The sequence below is a fragment of the Strix aluco genome, chromosome 9 (genome assembly GCF_031877795.1).
Source record: "Strix aluco isolate bStrAlu1 chromosome 9, bStrAlu1.hap1, whole genome shotgun sequence".
Taxonomy (NCBI): domain Eukaryota; kingdom Metazoa; phylum Chordata; class Aves; order Strigiformes; family Strigidae; genus Strix; species Strix aluco.
In genome coordinates this window covers 11858014-11871154 of record NC_133939.1, presented here as the reverse complement: position 1 = coordinate 11871154, position 13141 = coordinate 11858014, and the positions used below count along the sequence as shown (strand labels likewise).

The following is a 13141-nucleotide window of genomic DNA, read 5'->3' as shown; positions in this document are numbered from 1 at the left end:
TAACATCACACTTCAATTCTGACTGTGGTAAAGCAGTTAAGATAATTGATGGAACCTGTGGAGAAGCTAATCTTTATACTCAATTTCAAACATTCATCCTTCATCCTTTACAGAATTTGATTTTTTTAAAAAATTTTTATAGTCATATAAATTCTCAGAAAACCTTATCGCAGTCAGTCAGATTTGTGAGTGGGTACAAAGTGGGTACAAAACTAACTTTTTTTAATATCATCATCCTGAGGCTTAAATGGTAGTAAAGGAGTATTTTTAGTAATTACCCAAACTATTACATTAGAGGAATGGATTATGCCCTGACAGAAGTTAAAAAAAAAAAAAAAAATCATTGCTCATCTCATAAATAGTTTGTAAAAACTCACAATTTTTCTGTTCTTCTAAATGGTCTTACCTGGTACAGCACTACTGGATATTAAGTGATTACACTCATTTTCTGTCTGCTAGGAACTTTAATAATAGTCTTCCCTTTCTAGAGGGTTGATAAATTGGGAGAGAGGAACAGAAAAGAGATGACAAATTTTTGGAGCATTTCTGCGGGTAGCAGTAAGAAACTCAGGGTGTCTGCTCAGCAATGTCTCTCAAAGTCTGTTAATTCTGTATGATGGTGTTTGGACTATATGGGCTTGGAATACTGTGCTGAGGATCAGCCTTGGTTTGAAACATAGGTAGTACAGGGCTAGTGGATAGTTGAGGAGCTTGATCCTTCCCGTAGACTCAGATTGTGTAGGGAGATAGAATTTAAACCCATATTGAAACATAAAAATTATTCTTTCTTCTCTGCCCCCCTTTTCGGGGGGGGGGATATTGAATGAAGGTGAAATTGGGGGTGGGGGGTGAAGGGGTGTTCAACAAGAGTCCTATGTACAATTTTGCAGTACCAATCCATAAATGTTTTGATTGTAACTATTCTCATTTTGGCTTTTTTCTTCTGTTCATCTAATAATGCTATTTCGGGAAGTTTCACTCAATATTGAGGGGGAATTGTCTGCCTAAAAGAAGTGGTGGGAAGATGGATGGGAGAAAAATTAATTTTTCTTAAAGAACAAAAAGGGATTGATGGAAGGGCTTTGAGTAGATAAGTAAAACCTCTTTCAGACTGTACCATGAATTTTGTCAGTATTTGGAGATTCCCCTGCCCCCAAACTAAAAAGTGGCAAGGTTATAGATTTGTTCTGGCATGCTTTGGTCATAAATGCTGTGCTTACACTCTTGAGCAAAGTAGACTTTCTGTGTAAATGAAGTTTTAGAAAATGGGACTTATTTTCAGTTTTGAGAGTATTCATAATTTCTTCTTAAGAGGGAAGGAGATAAGGTTAATTTGATTATTTCTATACAGTCAAAATATAATACGACCAATCTCTTGCAATTTTGAATAGCATGGTGTACTGAATTTAAAATTTTATTGCTGTGTATGCCTTGGTTGTAGGACCGTGTGTATGTGCAACAAAATAATGTGGAGAATGTCTACAATTTGGGCTTGATTATTTTTCGAGATCAAGTTGTACGCTATGGCTGCATCAGGGATCACCTGCGGCAAACTCTACTGGATATGATTGCACGAGAAAGGAAAGGAGAAGTTGTAGACAGGTAAGATGTTTGTAAGTGACTGTCTTTTGTTGTGAATAATTCCTGTCACTTTATAAGAGTGAATCAAGAACATACACAAATAAATCATTATTTAAAGCTGCATTTCTGATCACAAGTAAAATTTCTTCATAATGTGGGATAACATATTTCTTTGTACATTAAGGTTTAGCATAATGATAAATGGGGAAGTTCATTAATATATATTTTTTAATATTTACCTTGTGTTTTTTATTAAAACTTTTGTTAAATCTTTCTATTACTGCCTTGTGCCATTTCATTATAAAGCACAGTCTTAACAGTTCTCAGCCTCTTGCTACACTGTATTTCCTCTGTACTGAGAGGTTGTTGCTTTTTTTTTTTTTTAATTTTGAAGTTTTCTATTTTAATTCTATTTCGCTTTCTCATCTTTTGATCCATCTGTTTCCTGGTAGTTCATCTCTGAGGTTTTAAATCTGTTCCTTGTGTTCTCTGGTCAGTTTAGTAGATACGGAGTTTTGTGCCACATGCTGCAGATACTGCAGCTGAAGTAACTTCAAATTTGCAAGTTTTCTTGTGCTTCTCCAGTTACAGAGCAGCTGTTGGGTGTGGAGACATGTAAACTCCATGCTACTTTGGCTGTAGTTCTGTGACTGAGATTGCCCAACATGCAGTTTATGAAGAGAAAAATACTCCCTGGCAACAGCTGTGTATTGTCCCCTACTGCCAGAAAGTGGAATTTTTTTCCTGGATGCAGTTCTTTTTGTTTTCACATTTTACCGATGTGTTTCTATGCCTAACCAAATGCTTAACTTATTGATACATTTTCATTTTGTTGTTTTTGTTGTTGTTTTAAAAAAAAATAATTCCAAACTTTCCACAGCAACTTCCATCTGTGCAATTGTTTTGAATTGCTCAATTTCAACCTACATGCGCAGTTTTCAGTTTTCTTTGAAGTAGTATTTTTGATTATATTCTTGTATGTTGAAATGTATTTTTAATAGTTTTCTGAGTTAGTAGAACTTGAGACCTGCTTTCTCTATCGTTATATTTAAAATATTTAATAAACACTGTCAGCTCCTTAGTTTAGAACAAAACCAATCTTGCTTCCATAATCTTTGAAAAATCTGTCATGTACCAAACAGATTTAGGATGGATTTTCTATTACTATATTTAAGTTGATATTATATTCTGAGTTGTTACTCTGCTGTGTACTCTGTCTTACAAGCACATAGATTTCTCAAGTTGTTAATAACTTACTTTTTGGCAGAGGCGCAATAAGAAATGCTTGCCAGATGTTAATGATTCTAGGTCTTGAAGGAAGGTCAGTCTATGAAGAAGACTTTGAGGCTCCGTTTTTGGAGATGTCTGCAGAATTTTTTCAGGTACAGCAATGTTGTAATATCATATTTGGAATGTAGTTATAATTGCCTGGAACTGTGAGAATTGGTGATGCTCTAATTGCTGCTTATTTGATGAGTATGTCTATCGCTGTTAAATGAAATAAGAAAAAAATTACTAACTTTGCAGAAAAAGTAACATAAATTTTACAAAATTACCATAATTTGAATGTAGTTTTGAGCTATGGGTGCCAATAACATGTAAAGTAATCGTCATGCTAATCTCGTGCCTGCTTTGGGCTATTTCATGCAACTTAGTCTGTCCCTGCATTGCAGCCAAGTCTTTTGAAATACCAGTAGCATGAAAGGTAATTCAAACTGTTTCAAGCTGGGAATGGAGAGGGGAGACTACCTGTCAAACTGCCTTTGAAGAAGCTTTGTTTCCTGCATAGTTTCTACATTTGTGAGTTATTTTTTGCAGTAAAATGAACCGAGTCAAGGAATTAAGTGTATCCAAGTGGCTATCCATTGTTGACCAGCCACTGAATAACACAGTTTAAATATTCCTGAGCCTTTTTGTGAGAGAGTTTCAGGAAAAAAGCCAGTTGAGTGGTTGTTGAGTGTAATCATGCTCATCTATTGTTGGAAATTGATAGAAATTGTAAAAGCATGTTAAAAGATACTTAGATAAGATAATTTGTCAGTCTCCCCGTTCTTATGCAGGATGGACTATCATATCCTCTGATCTCCAAACTTCTTTGAGAATCGGAAGCATATGTTGCACAACTATTTTAAATTCACTGTATTCTGTTTTTCATTGGTGCTACATAAAATTAAGAAAAATAATTGCTTTCGTTTAAATTTTATTTCTTAGCTCTAACTTAAAAAAAAAAAAGTCTTTCATCCAAAAGACTGTGCTGACCAGTATGGATAAAACCAGTTTGATATGAAATAATGTGCTCAGCATTGTCCCTAATGAGAATAAAGAGAACTATTGATCCTCACAACTCATAAATATGCCATAAACTGGTATTTGAAAGGAATTTTTTCCTCTTCTCTATCCCCATCCTTCTGTTTGGACCTGTGGCTAAAACTCTAGTTGGTAACTGGAAACTAGGTTGGCTTAGGTTTTTTTAGTGTGGAAAGTACCATGTTCATATTGCATGTACCCTCTTATGTATGTAACATAATTAGTGTAATAGAATCTTTATTTTCTGTTAAACATGTATGTAAATCTTGGGGGTATAATGATCTCATTTGTTGGGCACGCTGGGTTTGATTTGAACTTGCTTGTAAATGTTGATCTGAAATAACTAGTACACCTCCTTTTCCCCTTTAAAAAAAAAAAGTCTAAAGTATTAATTTTTGTTAATCACAGATGGAAAGTCAGAAATTTTTAGCTGAAAACAGTGCTTCTGTATATATAAAGAAAGTAGAAGCTAGAATTAATGAAGAAATTGAGCGGGTGATGCATTGTCTGGATAAATCAACAGAAGAGCCAATTGTGAAAGTTGTTGAGAGGGAGCTTATTTCCAAGCATATGAAAACTATAGTGGAAATGGAGAACTCTGGGCTAGTTCATATGCTGAAAAATGGGAAGACAGAAGGTAAGACTGCATCATATGGGAGACAGAAATGCTTATGATACTGCTTATTGTTTTTAAACATAGCATAAGTCAAGCTTAATGTTTATGTTCCTGTGTAATTGTAAAAACGCTTTGGTGGCTCCAGTTTTTGCAAACATCTAAGAATATTACTTAGAGGCTTTTAGAGGGCTTTTAAAACAGATCCCATACATATAACTTGTTTCTATTTAGTACCAGATACAGGTACTTTTTTGGTAAGCCAAGTGTCTCTTAAGTAAAGTACAAAGCTATCGTAGTGGTCTTTGTTACCTGTTTTCCATGAGCCATTTTTTATTTTCATTTCCTCTAGTATGTAGCTGTCAAAATACATCGAAGTTTTTTGGCCCACAGGCAGCTATTTAAAAAGTGCAAGAGTAAATGACTTATTTAATAGAAGTATTGCAGGACCAATTCTTGGGGAGAGGGCTTTGTTGCAGGAAAAAAGTTGGCTGTTTTTAAAGGGTAAACAGCCAGCTTATCAAAGTAGTTGAAAAAGAAGGGCTTGGCTTGAGGTGGTTTTCCCTAATAGAGGTTAATGTGGGACAGAATGACTGAATGAAAGGTGCTGTGGAAAGAAATAGAACATAAGTTTCTAAAGCAGCGTAATGAAGAGAGTGATTGTAGTGTCTATATTTATAAATTGGTGCTCACACTAAAACCAAAAGAATGGGGAACAGACTTGCTGGTTAGATTAATGGCCTTTGTTCATTAAAGCAGCTGCTAGGTGATAGAGTGACAAAGTGAGCAAATTTCTTAGCTGTAAGGAAAGAGAATTACTGTATTGAAAAGGAAAGTGATGATACTATACTTAACATTTTTTCTTTAAAATCCAGTTAAGATAGCCTTCAATCTGAGAGCACAAAAATATTGAACGGTAGTCATAAGATACAGGAATTAGTTTAACTTGTATAGGCCTTGGTTTGATTTAGTTAAACACTAGAGAGGAAATACTTGGTGAATTGTGAAGGTAAGTTTTCACATAAATGTACAGGGATGGATTGCTATTTTGGAAAGCCATGTTTAACCTAAGCCACTTCTCATGATTTTAGATGGGTGAAACAAAGTAGTGTAAAATTATTATGGCTGACTTTAAGACAGGATGAATTGAACTCCAGTTGTTAGCGGTTTTTGCTTTCAATACAGAAACAAGCGTCTCATTAGTGTTTTCCTATTTGCTTTAACTTAGATTTTTCTTATAACTTTTAATACAGTATTTGATTTTTGGGATGATAAACTTGGAATTCTTAAATACCACTGGAAAACATGCATCTTACTGAAACTTTAAGTGCACCATCCTTTAGCGCAGCAAGCATCAACTTTTGCTGGCCTGGGGATCAGCCATAATGGATTCCATGCCATAGACAACCCAGAATAATTGAATACAATCTTTGGTTTTAGTTTTGTGGCTGCTGCGGTCAGCATGTTGTCAGAGGTAAAGAAAAGGGGACATCAGAAGATTCTAGTGCCTGAGCTGTTACAGGATGCTTTTTGTGGCTCAAGTGGCTAAACTTTTACTGTTGTCTTTTGCTAGGAGATGAATGAGTTACAGAAGTATAACAAACAGAGTGTCCTGCATAATGTCTCATTCTTGTTTCCAGACCTTGCTTGCATGTACAAGTTGTTTAGCCGTGTGCCAAATGGTCTGAAGACAATGTGCGAGTGCATGAGCTCATACCTGAGAGAGCAAGGCAAAGCACTAGTTTCTGAAGAGGGAGAAGGAAAGAATCCAGTTGACTACATACAGGTAGTAAAACATTTTAACTCTCTTTTCTTCCATCTTTCCCACTTTCCCCAGAGTTAACTACATGATTGATAAGGTAAACCTTAATATTGATTCAAAAGGTATTATTATTATTAATAAGATACACTTATAATTTTGTTTAAAATGTACATTTTCTGAATTTTTCAGACATGTTTAGAACTCTTAAGTTGCTTGCAAAGTATATGCTCGGTTTTTGTGCTTTTGGTAGCTGCTTTTACTAAACAACATATTCCAGCTAATTATCTAACTGCTGGGAACTCTTTGGATTATCCTAAATGATATTTGCCTTGAGTGAGTTGTGTGTCTGCTGGCAGTTAGCTTTATAGTGGTTTATATTTTGTTTAATTTTATGTGATGTTGGCTATCAGTATTTGAGACAGAAATCACATGACAGTATTTCATGGCGAAATTAACTGTGACTGAGAGGTGAATGTGTTATAAATCGTAACAAATTACTGGCTTCATTCTTGGTCTCCCTGAGAAACAGAACACTTCTGCATGTTAAAAGACATAAGTGTTCTTTCTTGTTCTCCATCTCTCACTAAGAAGTGATGTGTACCATTAATTTATCAAGATCACAAAATATGCTTCAGGAGTGTTTGTCATCTTTTCTCTCCCACTTCTCCCACAGAAGATGGTTTTAAATTTGCACATAAAATCTTCAGAGTTCATTGAACTTTAAGGAAATGTTTCTATAGCTGGAAGATGTTTTATACGTAATGTGAAACTGTGTGTTCATTAAATGTCAAGGGGTTTTTTAAATGTGTAGTTGAAGTCCTTGTGTCTGGTCTTTGAGAAACATTTAATGCTGTATGTCTATTATCTCTGCAGTTTTATTTGAAATCAATAACTTTGCTAGAACTGGTTACTACTAGAAGAAGCCATTTGAGTATAGAAACATTTTTGATTGGATTATTAATTTTCTGGCAATGCTAAAGCAAACTTCTTACCAAGCTTGGACAAGTATCCCCTCTCCAAGGATGGTTAAAAAGAAGAGAGAATGCCCTTTGAAATTTATTAGGTTTAATGATTAAGGCCTGTTAGGTTTTTTGTGGTGGTTTGATTTTTTTTAAAGAAAGGCACATGATGTGGAAAATAAGTGTCTGGATTACTTTGAAGTAATTTTCACTCCTTTTAAATCCTGATGGACCTAAAAGAGTATCATAAAAAATTTAACTGAGAGTGGAAAAACTTAATTATAAAGATGCTATTGATGTTTCCTGCTACAAAGGCGAATAGCATAATGAAGCTGAAGAACAGTCTTACTGCATGTGCTTTGGCAGAGCGCATCCTCTCAGCCCATCAGTGTGTTCCCCAACCATCTCATGAAGGTGTCCTAGGGAAGGGATTGATACTTGATTACTACTAAACCCACAAATGGGTTTATCCTCCACTTCCATTGACACAATGGAAGAAGATAAAAATACCTGTGAATTGAGAAACCACCTCACTCTTCTCATCTCAGCCATGTTCATCTGACTCTTTCAAGGACTTAAATAGCAATAAGATGACAGACAAGGAAGCTACATTACACCATCAAGAAAAAACTTCATCATAGTCCAGCACTGCTTCTGCAACATAACCTCACCAAACCCTGAGCATATTTGGTGAGATGATTGCAAAGCATTGCCGGGGATTAGATTTAAAACTTCTTATAGTAATTTGAAGGGATGTTGAAATGCTGTTGTAATTTAAGGTACTAACAGTTTCTCCTGTTTAATACCAGGTTGTTCAGATGGTGTACTCCTGGAGAGGAGACATAAGCTAACCTTGGTAAACAGAGAGATAGTGGGATTTACTTTGAATTTAAAATTTCTAATATGCATTAATTAGCCTGTGTAAAGACCATTCCTTTAAGTGAGATGGTGAGTTCCTAAGAAACGTTACTACTTCTTTGAGTAATTCTTGAATGGCTTCTTTAAGTAACCACATATAAATAACTACTTAAGAAACAGAGGACTTTAAGATCATTTAACCTGAACAGGTTTTGTGGGCAGTTGTTATCCATGATATATTTAACTCTCTAGTAAAATTTTCTTCCCCCCTTCCCTGAATGCTGTCTTAGTTATGTCTAAACCCCGTGCATATCATATACTTAACAAGGTGCTCAGGTGATTTTTAAGATGCTTCCCCTTCCTGCACTCAGTTGTTTTATCTCTGGGTGAAGATGGTGCAAAGCCTAAAATGTGATAAGAATCTGATGATTTAGCTCAGAGGAAATGGTTCAGTTCAAGCCTGTGAACTTCACACTGTGGTAACCAGAGAGCTAATGTTTGTATCTAATATGTTCGCAGTGATTCTTAAAGATCACTAAGAAACATGCAACTAAATAATGCTGAACGTGTCCCTGGATTGAAATTAGAGGGGAAAAAACCCTTCTAAAAAAAAAACAACAACAGGTTGCCAGTTGTTGCAGTGTGGTTTCTTCTCAAACTTGTTTAGTAGCTCTAAGGGAGCAGTTAATGGGTGCTTAGCCTCATCCTTCCCATATCCTGTATTTATGATAGTGACTTTGTCAATGTTATTTGAAATAGAAAAGGCTTAACACGTACAACAAATACCTCCTTTAAGTTGTGGATTTAAATATACAGTAAATCAGCCTGTTTAACAAGGGTGATTAAAAAAAAAATTCTTAATCTTTGAGTAGCCTATTACAACAAACTGCACCAGTATTTGACACCAACATTTTAGCCATTTTATCTGAAAATTGCTTCTCTAAGAGATTTATGGCAGCTATAGATATTTAAAATGGGAATGAAGTTTCAGATACTTTCTAATAATGCCAGACATAGAGAGCTTTGCAGAATCTCTGACTGTGGTCTTCTCTGACTTCATCTGTTATTACTGTTTTACAGCTTACAACTTCAAATCAGTGAAAATGTTTTTGCCTTTTTTTAAAGGGTTTACTGGATTTGAAGAGTAGGTTTGACCGCTTTCTTCAAGAATCTTTCAATAATGATCGACTCTTCAAACAGACTATTGCGGGTGACTTTGAGTACTTCCTCAACCTCAACTCTAGGTCTCCAGAGTACCTCTCATTATTTATTGATGATAAGCTGAAAAAGGGAGTCAAAGGAGTAAGTATAAATTAAATTAAAAGATCACACTCTTTGCTGTGTAAACTTGGATGAAATTAAACTAAGTTACTTTCTAAAAATTCTTTTTATATTAAGATAAATGGCAATATTGCCTTAAAAAAAGGTATACGTAACACATCTGAGCTCATAACACTTTGTATCTAAACTTACAGAAATATAAGGCACAAGAAGATCTCAAGATGTTGTGTGGCTTGTCCCCCATCTCTGAAGCAGTATACCTGGATTACTTCTGGCAGATACCCCCTCAAAAAAAAAAAAATAGATTCTAGTAGATTCTGCAGCTCCCTTCCTTCAAAACCTTAAATTTAATTTCCTTAATTATATTTATAGTTTGGCAGATGTTCTCAATATCTAATAATTTCTTTCGAAAATTAACTCACTTAGGTGGGGAAAACAGTTTGTCTTTGCTTCTTTTTACTGCTTTTATATATCAGAGGACTATTATCATATCTCTCTTCTTGCTTAAGTACAGCTGTTTCCTTCAGTCTTACCTCCTAGCTTCTTTCATGAATTTTTTGAGGTGCAGTACCCAGAACTGGGCAGGATGGTTCAGCTGAGTCTTCAGCGTCTCTGAATAAAGCTGAAATTATTGCGTGCATCTTATACTTTGGGAATCAAATAGTAAATTCTATTTATTTATTTCATTTGTTGAAGCACTAGACAGGCTTTGCAAAATGAGTCTTAACATTTAAAAGCTTTCATTCCAAGCTAACTTTTCATACTCCTGATACTGGTTTCCATCTGTGCTTTTTGGGGGGGGAAAAAAAAAAAAAAAAAAAAAAAACAACACTCAAAAAAACCCACGTAAAAACTTACCCAGGAACTTTTACTATGTTTATGCAGGCATTGTACCCATCCATTGTGTCCCTTCCCCCTCAAAATTGCTTTTCCCCACTCTATTGAGTTTGTGCACTGTTCTTCTCGCTTTATCGTTCACATGTTGGACCAGTTTTGTTGGCTTCTTTAATAGGCTACAGTTAGACCATATGCTTGCTGTGAATTACTTCAAGTATTTAGGTTGTATAAGACATTTGTGCTGGAAGGTTAAAACCAGCAAATTATTTCTTTTACAGCTAACAGAGCAAGAAGTAGAAACTATATTGGATAAGGCAATGGTTTTATTTAGGTTTATGCAAGAGAAGGATGTTTTTGAACGCTATTACAAGCAGCACTTGGCAAGAAGACTTCTCACAAACAAGAGTGTTTCAGATGACTCTGAGAAAAATATGATATCTAAATTAAAGGTAAGACAGTATCCGCATACTTTTTACTTCATTTTTTTCATAAATAAGGTTTCTTCTTGTTTTACATAAGGAATATATTATAGATAACATACATCTTGATTGCTTTAAGTACAAATTTGATTTTAAAAGCCCTAACAGAAAATGTGAAAGGCTTTTCTGAATAATTTTCTGGAAATAAAAGGAAGGAAATACTGGAAAGCACTTGTGATGAGACAGCAATCTAGAAAACAAAACTAATTTAGTTCAAAATTTGTTAAGACTTGCCAAATAAGAGCTCAACTCCTGTGATCTAGTGACTGGATTTGAAGACAGGATGGTGTTTTATCCTATATTTTCTGTTACTCACAGTAGAATTTTTTTATTGCATGCATTGTTGGTGGTTTTTTAGTTTCATGTGCAGACTGGTGATAATGCTCAATTCCTTTTTGATTCAATAGTTATAGAGAGAGATTGGGAAAAAAGAGATCTTTGTGTCAGTGTCTGGAAACAAGTTTTCCTTAGTTGGTTCAGATTTCTCCAAATTATCAGTATGAATTCCAAATTATCGGTATTAATTCCTTCCCACCTCTTCTAGCCTGGTGATTTAGAAGGCCCAGGGCATACATTTGCAAGATGAATCGGTGGACCAGAACTGCCTCCTTTTCTTACAGTTTTGCATCATGATTAGGATGCTGAAGCTAACATGCTTGCCTTAACCATATATGTTAAAGTATGTGTTAGAAATAGGCATGAAGTCCTCTATGTGCAACTGTAATGCCTGTGTTTGTGCACAGGTATCTATATATGCATATGTCCCCAATTCTCAAAAGATCTAGTAATCTCAGTTGGTAATCGGCAGTAAACCTTTAAAATTACACTCTCAGGACAACAGGGTTTTATTCTGACACAAATAAAAGTTTATTTCCCTTTACAGTATCATGCTAAAAAGCAGGTGAAAGTGTATGCCTTGGTCTGATAGGCTCTTACAGATATTTTTTTTTTAAAGGTGAGATAGGAAGCTAAAAGGAAATGAAAAATACAGTAATGGAGAAAAGAGAAGGAAAGAAAGTTTTGGTATGTGTAGGGCAAACCCTTATATGAAATAGGAGGTTCTAAAGGTAATGCAAATGGGAATCCCAGTAACCAAATATACAGAAAGTTCAGTTTTATGAGATTTATAAACTAACTCTTAGTCTTGCAGTTCACCAGAAGCTCTGTTTTCATAGTGCTGGCACAACAAGTTATTTTGTGTATTTTTAGACTGAATGTGGATGTCAGTTCACATCTAAACTGGAAGGAATGTTCAGGGACATGAGCATCTCAAACACGACGATGGATGAGTTCAGGCAACATCTTCAGGCAACCGGGGTAAGAGTGTGAGGGTCTGTGTCCTTGTACTTCAGCACAAACCCTAGACCTTTATCAAGAATTTGTTAACATATGTGTGTGGAAAGAAGGATTTTGTTAGCATGCTCAAATCATACTACTTCTCCTGTGTTTCTCATCCACACTTTGTGTTTCCCGAAGTGCAAGAGTCAGATCGAAGCTTGTGTAGTGCCAATTTCGGTCCATAAAATCCCGTTCCAACTCCTGTGTACCCGCGTTCTGCAGGAAGGGTCCCCCCACGCGCAGGCCCGGAGCCCGCTCAGCGCCGCCGCGCCCGCCAGGGGGCGCCCGCCGCCCACCTTCCCCCCAGCTGTGCCCTCACCCTCCCAGTTGTGCCTGCCCCCCCCAGCTGTGCCCTCACCCCCCCAGCTGTGCCCCCCCCAGCTGTGCCCGCTGCCTTCTCCCCCCCACAGCTGGGACCGGCTGCCCGCTCTCATGTGGTTTCAGAAACGCAGTGTCACCAGCACAGTCCTCTCTTTCTCACTCTGTAAAGGTAATCTTTGTTGTGACCCGTGTTTTATGCTAACAGCAAGAAAAATATTGCGTGCTACAGGGATTTGACAAACGTACCATCTCACATTTAACTTCTCTGATGCAGTTAATGCCTTTACTAAAAGCAGAACTGCCATTTTACTTAAATTGCCAAATACGGACTTAATTGTTCAATCAGGAAGTGTTACACGTTGTTGTAACAGCAGCCTCTGGAATGTTGCATAATGGAGCGATCTCTTCTATTTTAAGATACCAGTTTGCTCTAAACACTTTTTTCTATACTGATACTCACTAGGGCATAATAATATATAATAAACAGACAGGTGGTTCCCTGTCTGCAGGTAAGTCAACCATGTTTCAATCAGTTTCGGAAATCTGAATGCCAGGAATATGTGTGTGGATATTCTCTGCGCAGTGTCCCTGGTTGTGCAAGGTGATCTGAAATCTTTGCTGTCTTGAAGCAGTCAGCTGAAATCTTCCTCATCAGCATACTGTGAATCATCATGAGTGAAAGAACGGGATGTTCTTACAGTGGTTTCAGAAAAGGTTGTAGAGGATATGGATAGATATAAAGGTGTTTGTGGACAAGCAGCTTTACTACCCCTTTTTTTCATTGGAGGTTAATCGCGTTTTCTTT

At 36.2% G+C, this 13141-nt stretch overlaps 1 protein-coding gene across 1 annotated transcript in view; it reads left to right on the top strand.

Annotated features, from left to right (window-relative positions):
- The window catches only part of CUL3 (cullin 3), a 59510-nt gene that overhangs the window by 33889 nt on the left and 12480 nt on the right, over positions 1 to 13141 (top strand). Inside the window, exons 4-10 of the mRNA XM_074833702.1 lie at positions 1442 to 1602; positions 2849 to 2963; positions 4297 to 4525; positions 6142 to 6287; positions 9206 to 9382; positions 10477 to 10647; positions 11887 to 11994. Of these exons, the coding sequence (XP_074689803.1) occupies positions 1442 to 1602; positions 2849 to 2963; positions 4297 to 4525; positions 6142 to 6287; positions 9206 to 9382; positions 10477 to 10647; positions 11887 to 11994 (1107 nt within the window). The remainder of the gene's footprint in view (positions 1 to 1441; positions 1603 to 2848; positions 2964 to 4296; positions 4526 to 6141; positions 6288 to 9205; positions 9383 to 10476; positions 10648 to 11886; positions 11995 to 13141) is intronic.